Source organism: Sodiomyces alkalinus (assembly GCF_003711515.1).
Source record: "Sodiomyces alkalinus F11 unplaced genomic scaffold SODALscaffold_5, whole genome shotgun sequence".
NCBI classification, from domain to species: Eukaryota; Fungi; Ascomycota; class Sordariomycetes; order Glomerellales; family Plectosphaerellaceae; genus Sodiomyces; species Sodiomyces alkalinus.
In genome coordinates this window covers 299,458-322,287 of record NW_021167083.1, presented here as the reverse complement: position 1 = coordinate 322,287, position 22,830 = coordinate 299,458, and the positions used below count along the sequence as shown (strand labels likewise).

The following is a 22,830-nucleotide window of genomic DNA, read 5'->3' as shown; positions in this document are numbered from 1 at the left end:
TCTACCCTCTCCCATCTACCCTCTCCCATCTACCATCTTATGCAAGTTCAACAGCAAAGACGAATTCATCAGCTAAAATCTTGGCTTTCCCTTGTGTTTCACGCCTAGGTCATCTTGCATCCAATATCCATCCACCCATTCCCACCTCTCCCCCCCCCCAACGAGCTCGTGTGGGATCATCTGCTGTGATCTTCACGTTTCCCAACTCAAACTTGGCTGCATCTACACGTGTACACTAGAAAACTGCGTCACTCCACAGCTTACATCATTCCACATGCCCCCAGCTTTCCCAACCAATCTCGCATCAAGGAGGCCAACTGCGATTAAAGTGGCTGGGTGAGACCATGTCCGCTGTGTAAATGAGATGAAAAACACGACGATCACCCTCGACAAAGACACAATAACGAAGCATTATGATACGAATTTTGCTCTTCTTATTCTCTTCCTCTAGAGTGTAAGATCATCGATCATCGCCATTACTCTGCATCGGGTCGATTCGGTCCATCTCCCGCTCGACGTTACGACCCGGCTCTTCTCCTCTTCTCCTTTTCTACCCCGGCCACAAACATACAACTTTTGAACGACCAACGAAACATCACCGACGACTACCACCGCATCTCATCTCGCGTTGCACGGTAACCTACGCCTACAGACTCTCGTCTTGCACCCTTCCCTACCATGCCCGCCCGAGATCGTCGCCATCGGAGGCGCGAGCCCGAATGGTCACAACCCGACGGAGACTACGACGACTCCCCCCGCCCCCCATCCGGCCGTCACGGCAATGGCGCCCCAGACTACGAATATGTCGACGCCGACAGAGGCTACCATACTTCGCCTCCTCGTCGCCGGGGGCCCTACCCAGATTACGAAGAGGACCCCTCCCCGCCACCTCGTCATCGCCGCGACCGAACCCAAGATCGGCCCAGAGACGACAAGGACCGAAGCAAAAAGGACTCCCGCCGCTCCCGGCATAGCCCTTCCGCTCCTCGCTCTCACCGTTCCCACTCTCTAGAACCACCGCGCCGCCGTGGCCGCCGAAAAAACTCATACGCCGACTCGTCCTCCGACGAAGACGACGACCCCCACCACGTACGTGACGTACCCCCCTCTGGCCCCTCCGCCTCCTCGTCCCATCGCCGCGCAGCCAGCGACACCCGCCACCGACCCCGCGGAAGCAACAAATACTACCCCCCACGCACAAGCGACAACAAACATCGCAGCAGCCGCCGCCACCACGACGACCGCGGTCGAAACCGACGCCGTCACGATCCTTACGACGACGACGACGACGACGACGACGACGACGACTCAAGTGACGAAGACGCCGGCTACGGCCGCGGCGGCCGCCGCCACAGCGACCACCGCAGGGCCCGGTCCGCGTCAGCGTCGTTCAACTCCCCGATGGACAAGGACAAGATCGTGGCGGCGGGGAGCGCGGCGCTGGCGGCGTGTGCGTCGGAGGCGTGGAAGCTGCGCAAGGACCGGTCGAATTGGGCGCAGAAGGGGACGAAATTGGCCTCGGCGGCGGCGGGGGCGGCGGCCATTGCCGCGTTTCGGGATCGGGACCAGCAGGAGCAGCAGCAGCAGGGGCATGGCTATCCCCCTCGTGGGTATGGAGGGTATGGGGATGAGTATGAGTATGAGAGGCCGAAGAAGAGGGGGAGGGTGAAGGCTATGCTGGGGGGGCTTCTGATGAACCGGTTCGCTTCTGCTGCGAGGAGGTGAGGTTCAGGGATGATGGCGGGGGTTTTGGACAGTTAGTAGGAGCACATATTGTTAGTATGGGAGGCACTGGTGTCGAAGGCGCGTTTTGGTCTGATTTGTAGTATTGTATACCTAGATATGATGAATGTTATGAGTGCGGACATAGCTTGAGCATACATGTACAATAAAAGCATCATTTCATCTTTTCAGAGGTCCCAGTCGGTTGCCATCAACCCACAGGCTGCCAAGGAAGGTATACTGCGTCTCTGGAGTCTAGACTGGAATCAATCGTCGCATGAGACGGTAAAAGCAACCAGCTGGGAGATTCTGAAGCGTCTCCAATCATCTCATATACATCGAATCGTCACCATCGCCGTCATCGACATCATCGACCATCACCATCGCAAAACCATGGAAGTTATTTACCTGTACAATACTCACAGTCCCATCTTGCAGCTCACGTAGTAGCATGACATGCATTGGCAGTTGTCGTCCCCCCTCCATCCAACGATGCCCTAGGGGGTCGGCAGCAAACATCTCCAAGGGGCGGAGACAAGCTTTCCTAAGACGGAGCCGTCCCGGAGGTAAATGAATATTCGTAGATAATAGCGTCAACCACGGCCCAATGCCGGGGCGCGATGCACCGCAGCATCAACTTTCTCCGTAGGTAATCCGGGAGCTAACTCTGTCACGTCACTCCAACTTCAACTCACTTACCTCGTCCGTTTTCTCCTGTCAGCCCACGGGCGGCGGGGCCTTCGGACTGCCCCGTGTTAGCAGACACTGTGACATCCGTGAGTCTAGTCTGCAGTCCATGGGAAGACATGCAGGGACCTCATGAACTCAGTTGACGGCGACAGGTCCAGCTCCGCGGGTCCGGGCAGTCTACTGATCATCCATATGGCCCGTCCCATCTGGCGAGTCTCTTCCCACTTACCTCCTCCCCCTCGTCCTCCTCCTCCCAATCCTCTACGTCGTCTATATATACCTTCTTCGCCCCGCCACCTGGTCTCCATCTCAAATCTTCTCTCAGTCAACACCACAGACATTTTGACTGCTTCACCATCAAACAACCGAAGAGAGAGACGTATACATCCCTTTTTGAGAAAGTCATCGCCACAACCGCCAACATGCCGATGTACAAGACTGGAGACCAGGTCCGCTACAAGCCCGTCGGAGGTCTGTCCCCTCCCTGTCGTTCACGGAAAACCATCAACTAACACCCCTAACACCCCACAACAGGCCCCGAGTCCCAGACCTCCGAGAGCACCGGCATCATCAAGGACGTCCTGACCGAGCCCGGCCGCCAAGCCCAGCGCAACGTCCAGGCCAGCGAGGAGGAGCCTCGTTACGAGGTATGTCTTCTGTCCTTGTTTACATGACATTTGTTTCGCTAGGACATGTGAGTACTGATATGCAACGACATAGATCGAGAACAGCAACACCGGCAAGACGACCACCATCTTCGAGAGCAACATCCTTGGCAGTGCCTAAGTAATTCGACTTGTTTGGGGACTTGGCACGATGTGCACAACCCCGTGTTTCTGTTGTGGATTGGGACGTCGATATTTGGTTTGGGATTGTGAAAGCTTGTATGATAGGACGGGTCTTGGTAGGAAAGTAATGAGCAGTGTTCCAGTGGCGCTTGAAATGATTGTTGCGCGGACTTCTATTCCTTCTATGCTGTTCTTTGTGCCTGCCTGTCATGGCATTATAATATGATGAGTATAGTGAAAGAGGAATTGACTGGCCGTGCTTCCCTTCGCTTCTTTCTTATGCAACCACGGATGCTGAATATAAAGTGCTTCTTGAAAAGGGGGTAACGCGACTGAAGAAAACAACGGCCGGCGTTGTCGAAGAGGGATCGGATCGTTTGGAGCTGATAACCGACTCTTGCAGAGCAGCACCCAATGTTCGGTTGGTCGGCCGGGGGGGATGCCATGAATCGTCTCGTCACGAGGCTCGTCATGAAGAAACCGGGGCGTAGACGAATTCCTCCAACTCCTTGTACGCCTTCTCCAGGTCGTCGTTGACGATAATAGTATGATGCACGCCGGTCTTGGCGTAGGTAATTTCTTTCTTGGCCTGCGCGAGGCGTTTCTGAATCGACTCCTCCTTCTCGGTCGCCCGGCCGCGTAACCGGCGCTCGAGTTCCTCGTCGGACGGCGGCGCGATGAACACGTATCGGGCGTCGATGGAGCTTTTCTGCACTTGCTTCACGCCCTCCATCTCGATGTCCAGGACCACCGCCTTGCCCTTGGCTGTCTGCTCCTCGATGGTCATCTTGCTCGTGCCGTACAGGTTGTCGCCGAATTGGGCGCTGTAGGACGTGAAAAGATGTATTAGTCTTGGTTTCCCCGCGCATTGTGAGCTCGGAGAATGGGACGAGGTAGAGGAAAACGGCATACTGCTCGACGAATCCACCCTTGGCTACCAGGTCAAGGAATGTCTCCTTGCTGACGTAGTGGTAGTCGACGCCATGCTGCTCGCCCGGCCGAGGGCTTCGCGTTGTGTGGGATACGGAGAGAGTGAAGGTGTCGGGGTGGCGGCTGAAGAGGAGCTTGTAGAGGGTGCCCTTGCCAACCCCCGAGGGGCCGGAAATGACGATGGGTCGACGGTCGGGAGGGAGATCGGGAGCCATTTTATGAAAAGGGCGCAAAGCTATCGGCCGGATGGCGCTTCGGAGGGGGAGGTATGCAGGGAAACGGGGAGTGAAGCACCGCAACATTGTCGAAAAGCCCAGGAAAAGAGGATGCACGAATTATTTTTGGGGCGGGTCCCGCAGGTCATAATGGCGGGGCTGATAACAACCTGGAATGGGGACTTGCATTCATCTTATCGATAACGATAAGATATCAGATAAGGGAAAGACCGGGAGTAAGGTAATTATACGTACCCAAGCTATTCGGACATTTTTTTGTTCTCCAGAATGCCTCCAGAACCGTGACGATACTTTTCCGCTTCGAAAGCGCACCCTTTCTCCCACATTCTTCCCTTTGGTTCGGTTATTCTTCTAGATGTGGCTTGCCCTTCGTTATGTGCGGGCAACTTTACCAATTCCTTGTCGCTTAGCGACGACACCGACACCCTCGTTCCGATGCGCCGCCTCCACCCTCACCAAGGACCTGCTCAAAGCATCGACTCCTGTTGCAGAGAAGCTTGCGAATACCGACCTCTGGTCGCATCAGCCCCGGAGAACGGCCGCGAAGAAGCAGACGACCAAGTCCAAGACCAAGACAAAAACGTCGTCCCGATCAAAAATCAAGGCGGTCCAAAATGAGAAACCGTCGAAACCGTCAGGCGACAGGTCCCGAGTGAACATTGTCAGCGAGAAGCTTTGCGGTAGGTGTGGCGGCAACTAGCCGACCATTTCTCTGTCTTAGGCCGGCAATCTACTGCCGGACCCCCGAGCTGACATGACGGGACGCTCCCCCAGATGACATTGTCAACTACATCGGTCCCAGTCTGAAGCGTCACGTCGGATGCGACCTCCTCGACATCAACCCCGGCGCCGGCGTCTGGAGCAAGGCCCTCAACGACGCCCTCCAGCCTCGGTCGCACATCCTGATGGAACCCGACGCGGAATTGTACAGACCGTTTCTCGAACCCCTGCTTTCCAAACCCAATACGCGCCTCGTCCCGCACTCGGGCATCCTGTGGGACGAGCTACAGACGGCCATGGGCTACCTGGAGCACCAGGTAGAACAGCGCCCAAGCGACCCTTCGGTCGACCCGCGGCGCAACGACACACTCCTTGTCACGGCCAACCTGTCGTACTTCCCCAAGCGACGGTTCCGCAACTTCGACTCCATCGCCGTGCTCGTGCTCTACCAGCTCCTGACCAGCGTGCGGTTCGGCTCGCTCTTCCAAAAATACGGCCTCGTCCGCATGCTCATCTGGGTCAACGACGACGACAAGCGCACCTTCCTCCCCCGGTGCCTGCAGAACCGCAAGAAATCCGCCCTCCAGGCCGAGTTCGCGTGCGAGTGGCTGGCCGAGGTGGCGGGGAAGGACCCCGCCTCGCTGCAAGTGACGCCGGAGCAGCTCCGCAAGCTCTACCTCCGCGACAAGTGGATCAACGTCGACAGCGCGCGCGAGGCCCTGGCGCGGGCCAAGGCGAACGGCACCGGGCTGCCGCCGCCGCACCGACGGATGGAGCTCACGGACGAGGTGATCCGGCGGTACAAGGGCCGGACCAAGTCGGCCGCCGAAGCGGCGCAGGTGCGGCCGTCGTACATCGAGCGGCCCTACATGGCGGAGCTCGAGGCGCTCGACCGCGCCGCCGCCGCGGGCGAGCTGAACCCGGACGACCACCCCAAGGAGTGGGCGCGGCGCGCGGCGCTGCGGGCGCAGGCGACCAAGCAGGAGAAGTGGACGGCGCGGTTCCGCGAGCTGCTGCAGGAACTCGACGACCTGACGCGGCTCCGGGCCGCCGGGGCGCTGACGGCAGCGGAACTGGCGGCGCGCGAGGCCAGGTACAACGAGGAGGTGCAGAACCTGGGGAAGAACCCGCTGATTGATTTCCGGCTGCTGCGCGATAATGCGCACGTGTACCGGCAGAGGCCGCCCGTGCTGCTGTGGGACCGACGACCCTGGGAGCCCCTGCGGGTGGCGGACCACGAGTTCTTCCCCAACGTGGAGACGGCGCTGCTGGACGTGCAGCCCAAGGCGATGCACCGGCTCCTGCGGGAGGCCGGGCCCGGGTCCAGCCGAGCGGGCGACATGTTCGACCTCATTCAGCGGTCCATGCTGACGACGTCGCTGGAGCCGGTGAGTGCGTCGCTGGACAAGCTGTGGCCCGGGGCGCGGGAGGGGATCCTGGAGCGGTGCCCGAGCCTGCGGGACCCGGCGAGGGGGGGTCTGCCGGGCGACGGGCACGCCGGGGTGTGTGCGAGGGTGCTGAACGAGGCGCAGTGGATGGAGATTTTGGAGGGGTTTATGGAGTGGCCTTTTCGGCCGACGTATGCGGAGCTCATTGGGCGGCACGGGGATGACATGGAGATGCCGGAGCCGGAGGGACAACACGGGCCCGAGTTTGTGGCTTGATGCGTGGTCATTTAGACTCTGTTGTATATGTACATTGTGCGATACATGATAGACGGCGCGCATTATGTAGATTGTACGATGGACGATAGGCTTAGGTACCTTAATAAGTATAATAATACCCGGACCTTAATTAGTGGGATTTGATTCCAAAATAGAACAACGGGTCTTAATCCGAGCCATTAAGATTATACCTACTACTTACTGCCTTTAATTGACGAGAGGAGTTAAAATAGGGAGCGTATAAATAGCAGACACCTTTGAATATCTAGCAGGCAAAATATATATATATACAAAGGTAAGTTTCTTTATATGCTAAATGCCTCCTAATATCGGGGTCTTGCCTACGTAGGTATAAGCAGTAATATTTTAGACGTAGCTCTTAATTCGTAATAACAGTTAATTAACTAAGGTAGCTAATAATAGCCTTAAAGGTCCGTAGGGGTAACAATCGGACTTTATTTGTACCGGACTAATGCGCGCTAAAATCCGTGACTTCTTATTGCCTGACAGGGGCTATGCCAGCTGTAGGACCCGCTTGACACCTGGCCTGGAGGAACCAATGAGGAACTGCTCTATTAGCGGGCCCGTAACCTAAAACGGGAAGGGAGTCGTGACTTCTAGAGGTATTAGGTCTTGTACCTCTGCCCTGGTCAGTATACTTTTTGTACCTGCCCCGCTATAGGGGGTCTGAACGTACCCACTCTTTAGTGGATTCTACGCTAAGAGGTCCGATATTTACGCCTGTAACCGTTGTAGCCTCCTTAAGGCCTTTTCTATCTCCTTACGTATATGTAAGTCTCTATCTAATTAACCCTTAAATAGACAGAAATCTCGCCCTCGCGATCCCTAGTCGGGTTACTCTAAGTCTCTTCCAGTTCCTATTCTTCCAAAGATTCCTCTTCGAGAAGTAAGGTATATATAAAATATCACTGCTTATACCTCTATACTAGGACCCCGGTAAATATAGGTAGTTAGTATATAAAAGAACCTGCCTCTGTATTTGTATATTTTACCTGCTGGATATCCAGATATACCTACTATTTATACACTCCCTTAAATTAATTCCTACGTAAAAAGCTTAAAAACGACGTTATAGTTATTTACTATCGTTATAACCGTACGTATATTGTGGCTGTGTGTGGAAGATAGGATTCCGAAAAAGGAAACTTATGGGTCCATGACCGAACTATAATCGGAATAACGGCTCTCTCCATAAATTGACGATTCATCGGAGTGTCCACCTCGAGCCATGCCAATGTACCTGAGGTCTACTGGGTATCTGTGTCTCTTCCTTTCCCGGGCGTCGGGTGGGGTACCCTCGGGACCAAGAGTACTTTATTCAGGGGGAAATTTCGCATGCGTTCATAGTTCATAGTTCAACCTCTATTCGTTGGCCTTGTCCACATCCATTACCATTACATTCCCGTCTTGGTCTCCGTGCCGCAAGCACCAACAGGACACTGGACACTGGCACCCGGCAGGCATTCAGATCAAACAACTGCCAGTCCATCCTCTTCAGCATCCTTCAACTCCACACGAATCTTGACATCTTCACCGCACCCGAATGTCATCGATCTTCTTCAGGCGTCCTCTATGGCCTACGACCATCCTGCGACCATCCGATCTTTGACATCTGTCGGCCCTGTCCCATCTTTCCGCTTCTGTCAAGCCGTCACTGGCCTGTGGCTGCCCCCATCGCAAATGTCTTGAGCTCCCGCTTCGACGTCCCCTCTTCTCCAGATTTCGAGAGTTGGACCCTGGCTTCCTCCCTCCAGCCGCAAGGGAGTAGAAACAAACCTCCCACCATGGTCACCTTGTTGCCGGCCTTTCCTCCTCGCCGTGTCTCGGGCATCCTGCGCTGCACCATCGCCGCCGTCTTCCTTCTTTGCTGCTTCTACTACCTCAGACTAGGCGACGACCCTCTTCCCTCCCGCTCACGCATCGAGTACTATACACCCCCGTCACCTGCGCCCCTTGACAAGCCGGCCGTCCGTCCAGATACCCAACCCTCGATCCCCGAGTCCGACTCGGGCGACCACAACGATGAATACGTCAACGGGGCCCTGGCGGAATCGCTCCCGAAACCCGTCTCCGACTCCAACTCCAATTCCAACACCGACCGACCAAAGACCCCACCGAAACAGAAACCGCACCACCCAATCGACACCCTCATAGCCGAAGCGGACACAACATTCAACCAACTGCTCGCCAAGGAATCCAAAACCGTCGGCGCCGCCGCCGAAGCCTACCGCAACCGCCGCGGGCGCCACCCCCCGCCGGGGTTCGACTCGTGGTACCACTTGGCCGCGGAAAAACGCTCGCTCGTGATCGAGGACTTCTTCGACCAGATCTACCACGACCTGGAGCCCTTCTGGGCGCTCGACCCGGCGCTGATGCGCAAGGAGGCCGCCGCCTTCGACCAGTTCATCACCGTGCGCGACGGCGCCGCCAACACCACCAGCGAGTGGTTCTGGACCGAGATCTGGCTCGACCTCGTCGTCTCCCTGCAGCACCTGCTGCCGGATATGGATATCGCGCTGAACCCCATGGACGAGCCGCGCATCGTCGTGCCGTGGGAGGAGATGGCCAAGTATGTCAAGCGGGCGGAGCAGACGAGGACGATGCCCCGGCCGCAGGATGTCATTGCTAGTTTCCAGACGTTGCCTCCGCGGGGGAAGGTCGAGCCTACGGTGAAGATACAGCGGAAGCAGTGGGATAAGACGAGTATGTTGTCCATTTGTCTTTTCTTTTTTTCTTCTTCTTTTTTTTCTTTTTTTTTCTTTTTCCCCTTTTCTTTTAACGTCGCGTTCCGTTTTGCTTTACCGTTTACGCCATCCCCGCAACCTTATCTTCTTTATTCTTCTTTTGGATTGTCCAATCTAAGGTTCTTATGTGCCCTTGCTGATGGACCGCCACAGAATTCTACTGGAAACTCGCCCGCCAAGGATGCCCGCCCAACAGCGCAGCCCGCACAGCACCCCTTCGATCCGAGGCCAGCTTCGCCGAACCACCCAACATGTCCATGACCAACGCAGCACCGCACCTCCGCGACGGCTACGTCGCCAACTCGTCCCTGGCCAAGGAAATCTGCCACCAGCCCGACCTGCAAGGCCTCAACGGCATCTTCATCGAGCCGCTCTCGACGTCGACCACCAAGGCCCTCTTCCCGCTGTTCGGGGGGTCCAAGCTGGCGATCAACAACGAGATCCTCCTCCCCGCGGCCATGTACTGGAAGGACGAGGAGCGGTTCACGGGCGGCGCGTACCACGGCGAGGGCTGGGCGACCAAGGAGGACGGGGTGATCTGGCGCGGCGTGGCGACGGGGGGGCGCAACCGCGCGGGCAACTGGCCCGGGTTCCAGCGGCACCGGTTCGTCAGCATGAACAACGACACGCTCGTGTCCGGCGTGGAGGACGGGCAGTGGCGGCGGGCGGTGAATTTCGCGTTTCCGGAGCCGATGTACCGGGTCGCGGCCCACGCGGCGGGCAAGCTGGGCGAGTGGCTGGGGACGTGGGCGAATGTGGCGTTCACGGACCTGATGTGCGCCCCGGAGGGGGAGACGGAAGGGGGGGGCTGCGGATACGCGAGTCCGTATTTCCTGGTGGCGCAGGGGTTGACGATGGCGCAGCAGTTCATGCACAAGTACCTGCCCGACGTGGATGGAAACAGCTTCAGCGGGCGGTACCTCGGCTTTCTGCGCAGCACGAGCTTGCCGATCAAGGCGACGGTGTGGAAGGAGTGGCACGACGGCCGGCTCGTGGCGTGGAAGCACTTTGTGCCGATGGACAGTCGGTTTGGTGATTATTACGGCATCATGGAGTATTTCCTCGGGTACGGGGACGAGGTGGCGGGCCATGACGAGGAAGGGGAGAGGATCGCGAGCGAGGGGAAGGCGTGGGCGGAGAAGGTGTTGAGGAAGGAGGATATGCAGGTTTACATGCTGCGGTTGCTGTTGGAGTATGCGAGGGTCGTGGACGATGAGAGGGACGTGATGGGGTGGGTGGAAGATCTGACTTCCGAGGACCTGGGAGACAATGGAACGTCTCCTTGAAGGTCTACATGGGAAGAAGGAAGGAAAGAAAAGAAGAAGAAGGAAGAGAAGGGCACTGCATCATACCGAACATGAATACGGCAAGGGAAGTGTCGCCAGACGACGGCGAGGCTACGACAAGATCATGGCTGGGGACAGCCGACGAGGCGTCTGGGCGTTGGACGAGGATATTCCCCTTCTCATTTTATTGAATCTTTTCATTTTCTCAGCTCGAGACGGGCTTGTATAAAGCGTCATCATTGCAGAGGTCGGCATTTGCATTTTGTACTGCGTTCTCTTCTTATTTCTTGTTTTTGTTTTCCCCCCCTTCTTCTAGGACGTCAATGCACGTCAAGTCCCCGGATACCTGTGATGACTGGGCCTTATACTTGTCGAAGACTTCTATGATAGTGCGGGTAATAGCTACTCTCTGGTCGTCCTGTTCCTCGACGATACCACGAAGGTGCGCGTTCTGTTGATGTAATAGGTTCAGCCGGCGCTGATGGGAAGCTTGCATAGGGTCGTACGAGTTGCCACCTCTAACAGGCTCCGGGGCTCCCCCACCCGAGACGTCGAGGGAACGCATTGATAAGTCTCTGGCGCAAGGTCTGTCATAGGACGTTAATGCGAGAAAAACTCAGCCTGTTTGAGGATACTTCCAAGTATGCACCCTTCTGCGGGTCGCGAACAGAAGAGTGTCGTATACAAGAGCCCTTCAATGTTGGCGAAGAGGCACTGGTAGGGGGCCAGCCATCTCACGGGGTATGCAGCTGACTCTGTCCTCCGCGGCCCAGAACCCAAGGGACCTACCTGCCTGTGGTATGTCAACATTTCAGACGGTTGTATTAGGATACGAAGGGATTAAGCTGGTTGGTCTCTTAAGACCCTATGTCTTGTATCATACATATCCGGCATCGCCGTCTGGGCACCTCACCGACTCAGGCTGCAAAAGCCATGTTTTTTATAGCATCTTATATCTAATATCCCTTTCAGCAGTTGCATATGGCACTCGTCTTCTGTCACAGAAACGCGAAAGACACCGGAAGTCATGGAGAAACCGGAGGAGATATGTCTTTATTCGGCCGTGTCTAAACTAGTTCCTGTCCCATACTGAATTCGAGGGTAGGATCTGTGCTTTTGGCTACGTGAAATCAGAGCGCCAGCAGAGGGCTTCGACTATTGTTTGCCTTTGCTCGACAAACTCAGCCTAGGTCCTATCCTCTCATCGAGGCTTGAGAAACGCGAAACAACGATTGGCCGCCCCATGAACCAACTAACTACACTTTGTCATCCGTCAACTCGTCATCGTGTAACAACATTGAACTCTTGGAGGTGGAATGAAAACATCAAGGTTGAACATTCAAACAGTTCAGCCGTTGAAGCTGACATGCATGTGATCCCTATTCCTGTTGTGAGCAATTGTCGTGCCAAGCTTAGCCTTTGGGAAAATGAGTAAACTTACCAGTGGTTCTGGGTAATGCTGCCACGGTCTTCCTGAGAGCGCCACTGGTTCCAAGGCATAACCCGATCGACGGAAGGGTTCCAGATCCTCTGACCCCAGATGACGTACTTGAGGTTCAGCGTACCGCGGTTGTTCATAACCCACTCGGCCATCTCCCTCCCTGAAATAGTGGCCGCACCACCGCTATCGCTGATCATAAAGTCGATAGCGCGCCCGCAGCAGTGGTCGCTGCTACTGCTAGTGCACGTGCAGTTACGGATGCAAAAGTACTCGCGCGTGCGCCCGGGGAACCGGCGGGTAACGGCGGCGGCGCCGTTAATAGCGACCTGCCGGCACGACGACGAGCTAGGGAGCGGCGGGTTAGAGTACCCGCCCCATCCAAGCGCCGAGGAGCTGCAGCACCTCATGCCGGAGGGGCCGGGGCACTGGTTAGTTACGGTACTGCCGGCGCAGTCGGAGACCCAGCGGCAGTTGCCGTTAGAGCCGTTGGAGCACCTGGGTTTAGAGCAGCATCTGATGTCGGCGGGGTCGCGGGGGCAGGCGCCAGTAATGGAGGTGCCGCCGGCGGATGCGCAGGCCGTAGTGGAGACGCAGACGCCTAGCAGGGTGAAAAGGGGGTTTCCTTTATTAGTCTGACCAGACTAGTCTCGGAGAAGATGATAACGACGGGAAAGGGAAGCAGCAGGCATAAGAGCATAACGTACCAGCGACGCCATTGGAACCATAGCAAGGTTCGTTGATGGCGGCCATGGCCGTGGTGGCCGCCGCCAGGGCGAAAAGAAGATGGCGAATGTGCATGATGATCTAGCCAAGGCGCGCAGAGATGCAACTGATAAGATGTGATGTGATGGTGTACTTCTCAGTGTTTCCGGCCTCGTTTGGAAAGCCGTCGATCTCCTTGTAGTCAAGGGGCTCTTGAAAACAAACGGATTGGGAGGGAGAACAGGTCCCCTTTTTATATTCCTGGTCCCCAAATCGATGATCCCCAGAATCTCTCCAAAGACGTTATCTCTTTCGTCCCAACCACGACAAACCAGTCACGATCCCCCCTCCTCCCCCGGGGGTGCGCGGCCCAGTCCGTCTCGAACAACAACTCATGATCGGCGCAAGCCGTCAAGACCATCCAACGCTGGAACGTCACAGCGTGCATGCTCCAATACTTACATACGACTACTCTCTCAGTCCGTTCCGGATGTGCTTGGCCAGCGGTAGGGACCTACCTCCACCTATGACACTCCAACCTGCCCTCTTCCTCTTTGGAGATCAACAAGAATCCAGCCGCTTTCATCTGCCACCATCCCACTGTAGAGCTTACCACGTCCGCCGGGAGCCTGCGCCACGCCGTCGGAGGAGGGAGGGGGGGGACGGGAAGAGATATTAATCCCCCGAGATATCTGCGGTGAGCCTTTTCCCCGTTTGGCAGCTCGGTTGTGACCTGGATGACGGACGTGAATTCTGGATCCACTGGGAAGTCTGGGGAGGGGATCCGGAGGTGCCCGCAAGACTCACGGGGCATGTATAATCTAGACTATAGCGCACGTCTGGTGTTTTCGTTGACCTATTACGGTGGGGAGGCCACTATAGTCTATGCAGTCTTCTTCGGGCAGGTGGTGTTGGGTTGATGATCATGGAAGATTTGGCTGGGTATGAGAATTCCCCATATCTGGAAGGCGGAAGCCCGAAGTGGGGGGAGGGGGGGTGGGGGAGGACGGGCGGCTGCATAAAATGATTAATAAGGGGGACCCATAGTTTTGAACAGAAAACAGGGGGGGGGGGGGGGGTTTTTAGGGGGGCGGGGGTTTGGGGGTGGGGGGGGGGGGGGGGGGGGGGGGGGGGGGGGTTTTTAGAGAGGCTCGGGTTATAGAGTCTGGGGTGGTGGGAGGTGGTGGGAGGTGGTGGTTACTGGGGGCCCGAACCGTTGGTTCTTGGCATCAGGCCTGTACGACACGATGCAGTATCCTAGGCCGCGAGAAGAGACATGTTCAGTGGCTCGTAAGGGTCTTGTCTTGTTTTATTAGGAAAGTCAGTCCTCTGCACTATGAATCGTGCCTTCGACTGCTTATAGTTCCCTCAGTGACCGTCTGCCACTGCGCCCTCCTTTCTACCTCCTTTCACTGTCGGACCATCTTCCTCTCGAGTAAGAAATCTCGGAACGCAGCAGCGATAAAGAACGGGAACTTTCCTTCCGTTGGATAAACTGTACTCAATCAAGAGTCCAACCTTTCTGCTTTGAAATCATGGGACGCATGGATCGCAATCCGACCCGTATCGATCATCTCACGCAGTATTGGACTCGGGGTGCTGGGGGGAGTGTAGAGATCACATTCCATCTATAAAGACTGGAACGACTCTTGCGACAGACCGTTGCCTCAACTATGGCTCAGATCGTTGGCAGAGTCGCCATGCGTTAGGTCGGACGGTAGGAAGATCAATCATCGTTGTTCTCCGCTGCCAGTCAAACGCTGAAGGATAACGCTGGGGATCGGCCGCAACGCGACAGGCCTTACGGGGCGGCCGTGGTGCGCATGGGGACAGAGTCTGCGTCGTTATACTCGCAGCGGATGTTGAGTGCCCGGTTGTGGACATGGGAACAAAGAAACAACTTGAAGTCATACTCGGCATGGCAGAGTTCGTCAAGGAGGTTGACCAACTCGGCGTGAGGACGAAAACAAGTGCTTGGACAAAACAGCTACCCGTGCCACACCCCACGTATAGCAGGGCGAGGGCGAGGACGAGGGCGAGGACGAGGACGAGGACGAGGTTATTCACACGTAAATCTAGTAAAAGGCAACTCGACCTAGTTTGGATCTTAGTCGAGGAATAAACGTGGCTATCCATAGCAGGAAGATTATATTACATGTAATACCGAAACGAGCGACGATATCGCCAATTGACTATAAAGCGCTACCGAATGGCGTTCCTTACCTGCGTTCTACCCAAGTCGAAGCATTATAGTAGCCGAAGAATGCCCTCGATCCTTCCCCGCGCCGCTCCCTCCGGTGAGCTCGACTTGTCCTCGGCCAGAAACTGCAGTTCGTCCCAGATGCTCTGGAACTCCTCCTTGGAATGACTGCCCATGAGCATCCGCACTATGGCCTCGTTCCCGCCACGCACCGCCGCGCTGATGGCTCCCACGAGCGACCAGCGCCCGCTCGCGGCCGGGGCACCCTTGGGCCCTGAGGAGAGCCATTGCAAAAGTAGCTGGACGCATGCCTCCTTGCCGCTCTCCGCAGCCAGCCGAAGCGCGTTCACTCGCCCAATGTCCACGGCATGCAGGTCTTCGCCGGAGAGCCTGGGGATGAGCAGCTCCAGCATCGCCAGGTTTCCGCGGCTTGCTGCTACATGCAGCGCTGTCCTGCCGTCTTCTGCCCTCGCAGCCGCAATCTCGGGGCAGTGACGCAACAGGACCTCCGCCATCTCGAGATGATCGCTGGCCACTGCTATGTGCAGGGCGGTAAACCCGGCGGCCGAAAGGTCGGCCATGTGCTCCCTCGGCCACCGGCGGCAGAGGGCCTCCACCGTCTGTATGTGCCCGCCTTGGGCGGAAAGGTGCAGCGCTGTCTCCTCGGAATACGTTGTGACGGTGACGAAATCTTGCGGTAGCCTTTCCATCAAAACTTGAACGTCGCCCGTGCGTCCGCTGGCTGCAGCGTCGTGGAGGGGCGCCGCGGCGAACCAGGCTACGGTGTCCCGGTCTGCATGGGGTAGGCGCTCTCCGAGGATCCGCTGCATCGCCGCGAGCTCGGCGTCCACCCTGGACACCTGGAGGTTGTTGTCGCTGATATGGACAGAGCGAGGCCTGCCGGGGATTCTGTCGTCCAGGAGCTTCAGCACCGCCGCGCATTTTCTCCGTGCTGCCAGCTCAAAGACCGTTCTGCCCGAGGCCGTCTTGGCAGAGACGTATTTCGGCGGCCAATGGTCCAGCAGAGCCCCGACGGCTTCGGAATTTCCACTTTTCACCGCGAGATGGAGGGCTGTCTCCCCACGGGACGTCTTGGTGGTTAATTTCTTCGGCGGCCAGCGTTCCAGTAATAACCGGATGCTTTCGGCATATCCTCCTTCGGCCGCGAGGTGGAGTGCAGTCTCAGCCCAGTCTTTCGTCGTGGCAGTCAGGAGCTTCGGCGGCCAGCGGGTCAAGAGTTGGTGAAGGGACTTTTCGCTTGCCACGGCAAGGTGAAGCGCAGTATGCCCTGCGTCTGACGGAGCAATAATATCCTCTAGGGGCGTCCAATCCAAAAGGGTCTCGAGGGCCTCGGCCGAGCCTGGCTGATGATTACTACACACGGAATAGAAAGCCTTCGTGCAGGCGTCCCTTTCGATGGTTCTGCGCTCCTTTGGCCACAAGTCAACGAGCAGGCTGAATATGCTCGGGTCGTGGCACGCCGTACGGAAAAGCAGTGAATCTTCATCCGAGACTTCGCTAGCAGCAATTAAGAGCTCCGGGGACCATCGATCCAGAAGGACCTTGACGGCTTGGGTGTTCATCCTCAGTACCGCGATGTCTAATGCCGTCTCTCCTTCTGACGTCCGAGCTGTGATATGTTCCTGGGGCCAGCAGTCCGCCAGTAACTCGATGGTCACGCAACCTCTGTCGCCGGCAGCAAGATGAAGTGCGTTTTCGCCGGACCCGGAAAGGTCAGCGAGCTGTTCGCGGGGCCAGCGGCCTATTAGGGCTCTGACGACTTCGAGATTTCCTCTTCGCGCTGCGAGATGAAGGGCAGTATCGCCAGCGCGCGACTGGGCGGTAATGTGCTCTTCCGGCCAGAGACTAAGCAAGAACTCGACCGCTTGCAGGTTCGCGTTACGCGCGGCGTGATGGAGGACCGTCTTTCCAGACCGATCGCGGGTGTAAATGCTTCCATCCGCCACGTACTTGTGCAGGATGGTCGTGATCGGTGCCTCAAACAGGCACCTGGCTGCCAGACCCAGCGCCGTGCTCCCAAGCCTGTCCTCAAGTCTGAGAGTGGCAGAATCCATTTCTTCCAACAACCATTGAATGACCATAGGATCATTCCGGGCCACCGCCAGATGCAAGGCTGTCTGTCCCCACATGTCTTGTGCGCGGATCATGTCGAGATGCAGCTTCAGATTCAGGAGGACCCTGACCACGCCTCTCTGGTTGTTTCGGATGGCCACGTGAAGACAGTTTCTTCCGGATGAATCCGTATCTGCCAACGACGCTCCCTCAGTTCTAAAGGCGTGCAGCATAAGCTGAAACGTCTGCATGTCCCCGACCTCTGCAGCCCAGTGGAGCAAGGTTCGACCGTATTGGTTCCTGCTGGATATATTTTGCTTTGCGTTTCTCATCTCTGAGATGCGATTTCTCGCCATACATATGGGAGCTGGTCGGCCGTCCGGAAGCGGTCTATTTCGCTCTGGTGTTGGTCTCGCGAGACGAATGGAGCCCACAGTGCCAGAACCTGTGCCTGTGGATGGCTTCGGCTCCGTCAGAGACGTCTCAGCATATCCGCTCGTCAGGTTGGAGGGCAGCATGGATATATCGCCGTGGCTGCTAGCTGGCGATGAGTTGTCTGTTCTCCCTGGGCGCCGCAGCATGTTCCATGCGTCTTCACCATCGCCAAGCTGCTGCCAACCCTCGACGTCTCCAATAACGACATCCGCATGTGGGGCATGCGGAAGGGCGATTCTTGGATGAAAGAAGAGCGATCCTAGGTACTGGCACTTTAGTTTTGACGAATCTTCTGGTTGCTTCCAGAGCCTGACCAGGATGCCTCGACCGACGGACTCGGCCGTCGACTCGGCCAAAAGAATACACATCCGCTTATCAGCCAAGGCAGCCTGCATCGCCCTCTCAACAAGGGGATGAGACAACCCCCAGACGTAAGTGTCGACAGGGATGGCATCGAGGTGGATGAGTTTCCAGGAGCCCCTGAGCTCTCCTTGGTTGGTGACCCGCAGCATGGAGCGACCTTCTCCCCGAGCCCGGGGAAACTGGAAAAGGCTCGTGGGGCACCAGCTGAAGCTGCCTGACATGGTAGTGTGCTTGTGGAAGAGGTGCCCGGGAGAGAGCTGGCCAATTCTGAGCAGGATGGCCTGGTAGATGGCTCTTTGGGAGCCCGACGCAGTGCTGACGCCGCTCAGGAGACCCGCAATGACGGCCATGTCTCTAGTCCATGAGGTGTGTCGCGAACCGAGGACGTCGAGGAGATCATCAAGCTGCTCGATTGGTCTCCGAAGCGCCCTGATGGAGTTCGCCGCGGGATTGTCGTTTTCGACCACGTCCAGGATATCGGCGTCGAGGTCCACGATTTTGTCTTCCGCAAACACGATTTTGACGCTGGGGGACCTTGCTAGTTCCAGGGCAGTCCAGCCCCGACTGAACCAGGGGGACATGATGATGGCGAAGCAAGCAGCGTTCGGGTCCTCGGTCCATGGCAGTCTCCTCAGGAAGCAGTCATGCACCAGCGTCACCGTCGCATTCTGGTAATTGATGTCCATGTTGTTGACAGCGGCGGACCGGGCGTCCTTGGAATTGGGCAGGCACACGGCATCCCACCAAATGCCCTCGCACTGAAAGCTGAGGGCGATCTGCTCAAAGTACTGGAACAAGCAGGCATTGACCTCGCCGGCAGGCCAGCCGCCCATGCCGGTCCCATCCGACCAGACGTGGGAGATGGCCATGAAGGGCTGTGCAGGGCCGACGATGGACATTCCATCCAGGGCCCAGGCAGTGGGACGTGATTCGGCTAGGGACAGCACCTTGACCAGCACCCGCTCGTCGAACAGGCCTTGGAGACGGTAGCACGGTTCCAAGCAGTAGAGCGGCTCATGACGTTGCTTGACGTTGGTGAAGTTGAGGGCCGAGCGCTCGCAAAATTCAACTGTGCAAGCCATGTGCTCTTGGGCATCAATGGCTCGGCCAATGTACTTGCCATACTGTTGGAGCAGCCGCGGGAGCTGGGTCTCCCAGTCGTCAAAGCGTGAGCCGATTCCCCATACCCGGTTCGGACATATGTGACAAGCAGTTGAGCCGTACTCAATGGCGTCGAGTAGCTCCATGGAAGCGTATGGCGTCTGTTGGTGAGGGGAATTCTTGATGCAAGCGGGGACGATCCGCCTTGCTCGGTCGACTCTCAAGGGATCCTACACAGCGCAAGGCTATGCGTGCATGCTGCTGACAACTAGCAGCCTGCACGGGATATTGGTCTTTGATCGCCAAGCCTCGAGGCACAGATATTCAACTTATATCAGAGATAGCTATATATAGATCTGCGACAGTAACATAGCTAATCAGAGTTATTTATTCTATATATAGTTGATGTACCCATAGAATAATCTAGGACCCGAATATAAATAGAACTATAATAGCTAAATAGTAAGCCAAGTCTTTTTGATATATAATAACTCTTTAAGAGAAATCAGTCTATACTCTTAATTATTCTATAATAGAGTTACTTATAGGATCTATATTACTTTAAACCTTGTAATAGTATAATAAAGATAACGCTTATAGACTTCTTTTTTCTTCTTTTTTCATTTAATTCTTGGCCTTACCCGTGCTATACCCCGCTTATAGCAGTCTATTAGCACTACTAGCTTTAAGCTAGTAACATTACTCTAGCCGGGGCAGTAGAATAACCACTTGCTTATTAACCTTTTAAAATTCAAGGGAAACCCAGTACTCGTTAAGTGGTATATCGAAGAGTAATGCAACACAGCTAAATTGAAATCTCTATATAAATCGGATCACTTTTCGGGGTCAATAAGCGAGTGGTTGTTCTGCTGTCCTGGCTGGAGTAATGTCACTAGCTTATAGCTGGTAGTGCCAACGGACTGCTACAAGTGGGGTGTGGCACGTGTACTTAGTAAGGCACTTTCGTTAGGACTACCTACCTTATAGGCAGTTAACCTAACAGCTTTAGTACCTTTCCACCCCACTCTGCGCCACCCTGCCCCATAATAATAAGCCTTAGGTCAGCCACGGTATTGGATATCAGTTTATCTGCAACCTACATCATCCATTTGACAATGGTCGCACCCACTATGGCCGTCTGTCGGTTGGCTCGTGACGTCGCCTGCCAGTCCTTCGGCACGGCCTTTCAGGCGTGCGTCCATCGAAGGGACATAGGACGAAATAGAGCGCCTGCCTGTCTATCTGCCTAACTTTCTCATTGCCTACCTTCTGCCTGGGTTCTTTATAAATAAGACCCGAGGCTGTTCCTCAGGTTCGTGAGGGGCGTCAGTCGCGGCGCTCACAATCTGGACACACGGCATGGTGACCCTTGACTTCAACGCGCTGCTCCGGACGGAGGATTGGATCGAAGAGCTCGGCAGTCTGCTTCCCCTCTCCGCCCTGCTCGACTTCCTTGATGCATCCCGCGTCTTACACATCTACCAGCTCACCGGCGCGACGGCCTGGTGGTGCTGGCCCATTACCCCGGCCGGCTTCCGGATGCTCCTCTCGCGCCGAGCGACCGACGAGACCTGTCTGCTCGACGACTTCGATGCGAGCACGACGCCCGTGTGTCTCGATGGCCGCTATGGCGATAAGTACCCCCTCGCCAACCCCGAGACCCTGCGCCTGTGCCTGGGCGCCGCGAAGCCGCACCCCGTCCCGAATACGCACAAGAACATGCTCCGCAGAGACGTCCGCCCGCACACCGTCGATCTCGTGCACGTCACGCGCCGCCCCTCGCATCAGGACAAGCCGCCGTTGTTCTTCTCGAACAATCTCTTTGCTTTCTTCTCTCGCCTCGCGGGCTGGATCGTCTGGGGCCTTCTGATGGCCTTCTCGGTCGTTTCCGCCAGCTGGCTTCTTCTGACCTTCCTCCTGCTGGTCACCGCGACCGGCTGCGTTGTGGCCAATCTCTTTCCCCCCGGCCCGCGAAGCCTCCGCGTCGACCACGGCAGCGAGTACAATCGCCTCGTTCTCTCGGCGCAGCACATGAACGCCACGCACTGGACCATCTATTACGGCGAGAGCAGCGTGGTCAATTCGCTTCTCAACTGGCCGCTGCGGCTGGAAAGCGCGCCCGAACCAATAGCAGCCGAGCGACAGGAATCGCGGGCCGTCTGGTTAAGGTGGCTCCTGCGCGTGCTTATTCTCGGCCAGTGGGCCATGACCGTCGGCGCCGCGGCGCTCAAGGACTGGAACGCATACGGCATCAGCTTTTGGATCTTCTTCTGCATCTTCATGAACGCCTGGAGCTTCGCTACCGAGCACAGCGTCGGCATCTGGTTGCGGCATGCCGCCGTCGGCCTAGAGAGGTATACGGTGCAAGTGAGCTCGCGCCGGGCACTGCTCAATCTGGTGCTGGCGCTGAACCCGGACACGTTTGCACTGGACGCGCGAACCCAGAAGACAGAGGTGAGTCGCTTCTCGCCTGGGGCGGTGTTGTGGATGGACGACATTCTCAAGGCGGGGGAGTCTCGTTCTGCCTGGGAGGACGCCTCCCGGTTGGCCATGATTGGTGCGATGGAAGCCAATGGCACAGAAACGGGCATCGGCGACGATATAGGCGGCACACAAAAGGACAAGTGTATGGCTGCTGCCGAAGCAGCGCTCGAGGGGTATTCTCGGATGTACTGGTTCGACTTCATCGGCGAAGGCATTCAAGTCGCACAAGGATTGACAGGGGCTGCAGGGCTTGGAGGAAGGCTGGCCACCAAATCGCCATCCTCCAGGCAACAATAGTTACACAGTATGCAGCCCTTCAGTTGAGATCCTCGAATATCGCTATTACCGCCTGCTTGACCATGTCTACACGATTATGACAAGACCAGATCGAAACAGAATCTTCAGCACGAGAGAGAACGGGATTGTAGGGCGAGTGAGTGACCTGATGGGAAGGTTTTATAGCAGAAACAAGCGTAGAAGCAGGGCCGTACTATATATAGATTGCTCTATGAGGGTTATCTCATTACTTGTCGAATTGCCGTTACGAACATATGTTCCTCGTCTCCCAATGCTCTTCTCTGCTTACGAAGTTGAATTGGACCAAGCGTTTCGTTCCCGACTCTCAACCCCGCACCATCACCAACTCAACATCGAGCTACTTCTTTCCCGTAGGGCATCCCTAGTCCATGTCTTGTAAGTCTTCCTATGAGTCGGAGAGTTCTTCGGAACTGGAATCTTGCCTTTACGTTGTCATTCTAGTATCCAGGCCCCTCTCGCCGGAGACCGACACAGTCTTATATGGTCTTGGGGTTGCATCCCCATCCCCAACCGATTCATAGTTTTATGAAACCGAAAACCCAATACTCATTCCAACTATTTCTGACACAATATGCGTTGCGTCGCACCTAGCGGTTGGTGTACTCGATGTCAACGGTTGGGAGAATAGAAACGTCACAATGCTTGAGAAGCTGCAGAAGACTCGGTACTGGGAGCACCTTGGGCTGGGTGGATCGAGTACCAGCTCCGGTCCGTCTTCTAGCGTCTCCGAGAACGGGGAGACTGTGTACCTAGACTGCCCGTTTCGTTGCAGTCAGGTGATATAACGGAAACTTCCCGTATATATACGGTTACTTCCTGATTAAGTTACTAAGCCTTAGAAGGCCAGTTTTCTAAAATTAGAGTAAAAGGATATATAGAGAGGCGTAACTATATATAGCTTTAGAGACTAGG

General features: G+C 56.2%; 9 protein-coding genes across 9 annotated transcripts; 6 read left to right on the top strand and 3 right to left on the bottom strand.

Moving 5' to 3' along the window:
* Positions 1-678: 678 nt before the first annotated feature.
* SODALDRAFT_359531 (hypothetical protein) lies at positions 679-2,270 on the top strand (the record flags this gene model as incomplete). The annotated part of the gene is made up of 4 exons (XM_028614184.1): positions 679-1,721; positions 1,804-1,813; positions 1,915-2,146; positions 2,191-2,270. The coding sequence occupies 4 exons, from the start codon at positions 679-681 to the stop codon at positions 2,268-2,270; spliced, it is 1,365 nt and encodes a 454-aa protein (XP_028466244.1).
* A 564-nt stretch (positions 2,271-2,834) lies between these two features.
* On the top strand, positions 2,835-3,198 carry SODALDRAFT_339845 (hypothetical protein; the record flags this gene model as incomplete). Its single annotated transcript, XM_028612890.1, has 3 exons — positions 2,835-2,883; positions 2,947-3,059; positions 3,133-3,198. The coding sequence occupies 3 exons, from the start codon at positions 2,835-2,837 to the stop codon at positions 3,196-3,198; spliced, it is 228 nt and encodes a 75-aa protein (XP_028466243.1).
* Positions 3,199-3,669: 471 nt separating this feature from the next.
* On the bottom strand, positions 3,670-4,345 carry SODALDRAFT_278146 (guanylate kinase; the record flags this gene model as incomplete). Its single annotated transcript, XM_028608099.1, has 2 exons — positions 3,670-4,024; positions 4,113-4,345. The coding sequence occupies 2 exons, from the start codon at positions 4,343-4,345 to the stop codon at positions 3,670-3,672; spliced, it is 588 nt and encodes a 195-aa protein (XP_028466242.1).
* Positions 4,346-4,646: 301 nt separating this feature from the next.
* Positions 4,647-6,874, top strand: SODALDRAFT_333008 (S-adenosyl-L-methionine-dependent methyltransferase). Its single transcript, XM_028611859.1, has 2 exons — positions 4,647-5,046; positions 5,141-6,874. Exons 1-2 carry the CDS (start codon positions 4,722-4,724, stop codon positions 6,748-6,750), a joined length of 1,935 nt encoding a protein of 644 aa, XP_028466241.1. The 5' UTR covers positions 4,647-4,721; the 3' UTR covers positions 6,751-6,874.
* Positions 6,875-8,555: 1,681 nt separating this feature from the next.
* SODALDRAFT_339842 (hypothetical protein) lies at positions 8,556-10,801 on the top strand (the record flags this gene model as incomplete). The annotated part of the gene is made up of 2 exons (XM_028612889.1): positions 8,556-9,474; positions 9,669-10,801. 2 exons carry the CDS (start codon positions 8,556-8,558, stop codon positions 10,799-10,801), a joined length of 2,052 nt encoding a protein of 683 aa, XP_028466240.1.
* A 122-nt stretch (positions 10,802-10,923) lies between these two features.
* Positions 10,924-11,830, bottom strand: SODALDRAFT_359526 (hypothetical protein; the record flags this gene model as incomplete). The annotated part of the gene is made up of 5 exons (XM_028614183.1): positions 10,924-10,951; positions 11,131-11,376; positions 11,451-11,590; positions 11,685-11,723; positions 11,804-11,830. 5 exons carry the CDS (start codon positions 11,828-11,830, stop codon positions 10,924-10,926), a joined length of 480 nt encoding a protein of 159 aa, XP_028466239.1.
* Positions 11,831-12,149: 319 nt separating this feature from the next.
* Positions 12,150-13,040, bottom strand: SODALDRAFT_339841 (hypothetical protein; the record flags this gene model as incomplete). Its single annotated transcript, XM_028612888.1, has 3 exons — positions 12,150-12,180; positions 12,243-12,840; positions 12,947-13,040. The coding sequence occupies 3 exons, from the start codon at positions 13,038-13,040 to the stop codon at positions 12,150-12,152; spliced, it is 723 nt and encodes a 240-aa protein (XP_028466238.1).
* On the top strand, positions 13,026-15,017 carry SODALDRAFT_359524 (hypothetical protein; the record flags this gene model as incomplete). Its single annotated transcript, XM_028614182.1, has 13 exons — positions 13,026-13,081; positions 13,106-13,188; positions 13,280-13,386; positions 13,505-13,585; positions 13,666-13,758; positions 13,877-13,925; positions 14,178-14,196; positions 14,308-14,379; positions 14,455-14,526; positions 14,603-14,629; positions 14,698-14,761; positions 14,839-14,898; positions 14,958-15,017. The coding sequence occupies 13 exons, from the start codon at positions 13,026-13,028 to the stop codon at positions 15,015-15,017; spliced, it is 843 nt and encodes a 280-aa protein (XP_028466237.1).
* Positions 15,018-20,241: 5,224 nt separating this feature from the next.
* Positions 20,242-22,144, top strand: SODALDRAFT_333004 (hypothetical protein). The gene has a single exon (XM_028611858.1). It carries the CDS (start codon positions 20,476-20,478, stop codon positions 21,895-21,897), a length of 1,422 nt encoding a protein of 473 aa, XP_028466236.1. The 5' UTR covers positions 20,242-20,475; the 3' UTR covers positions 21,898-22,144.
* Positions 22,145-22,830: the final 686 nt, after the last annotated feature.

Excerpts from the sequence above, each read along its gene's own strand:
- SODALDRAFT_333008 (XM_028611859.1), top strand. The coding sequence starts at position 4,722 with ATGTGGCTTGCCCTTCGTTATGTGCGGGCAACTTTACCAATTCCTTGT. Across the intron at positions 5,047-5,140 it reads TGTCAGCGAGAAGCTTTGCG|ATGACATTGTCAACTACATC; the intron begins GTAGGTGTGGCG and ends ACGCTCCCCCAG.
- SODALDRAFT_333004 (XM_028611858.1), top strand. The coding sequence starts at position 20,476 with ATGGTGACCCTTGACTTCAACGCGCTGCTCCGGACGGAGGATTGGATC.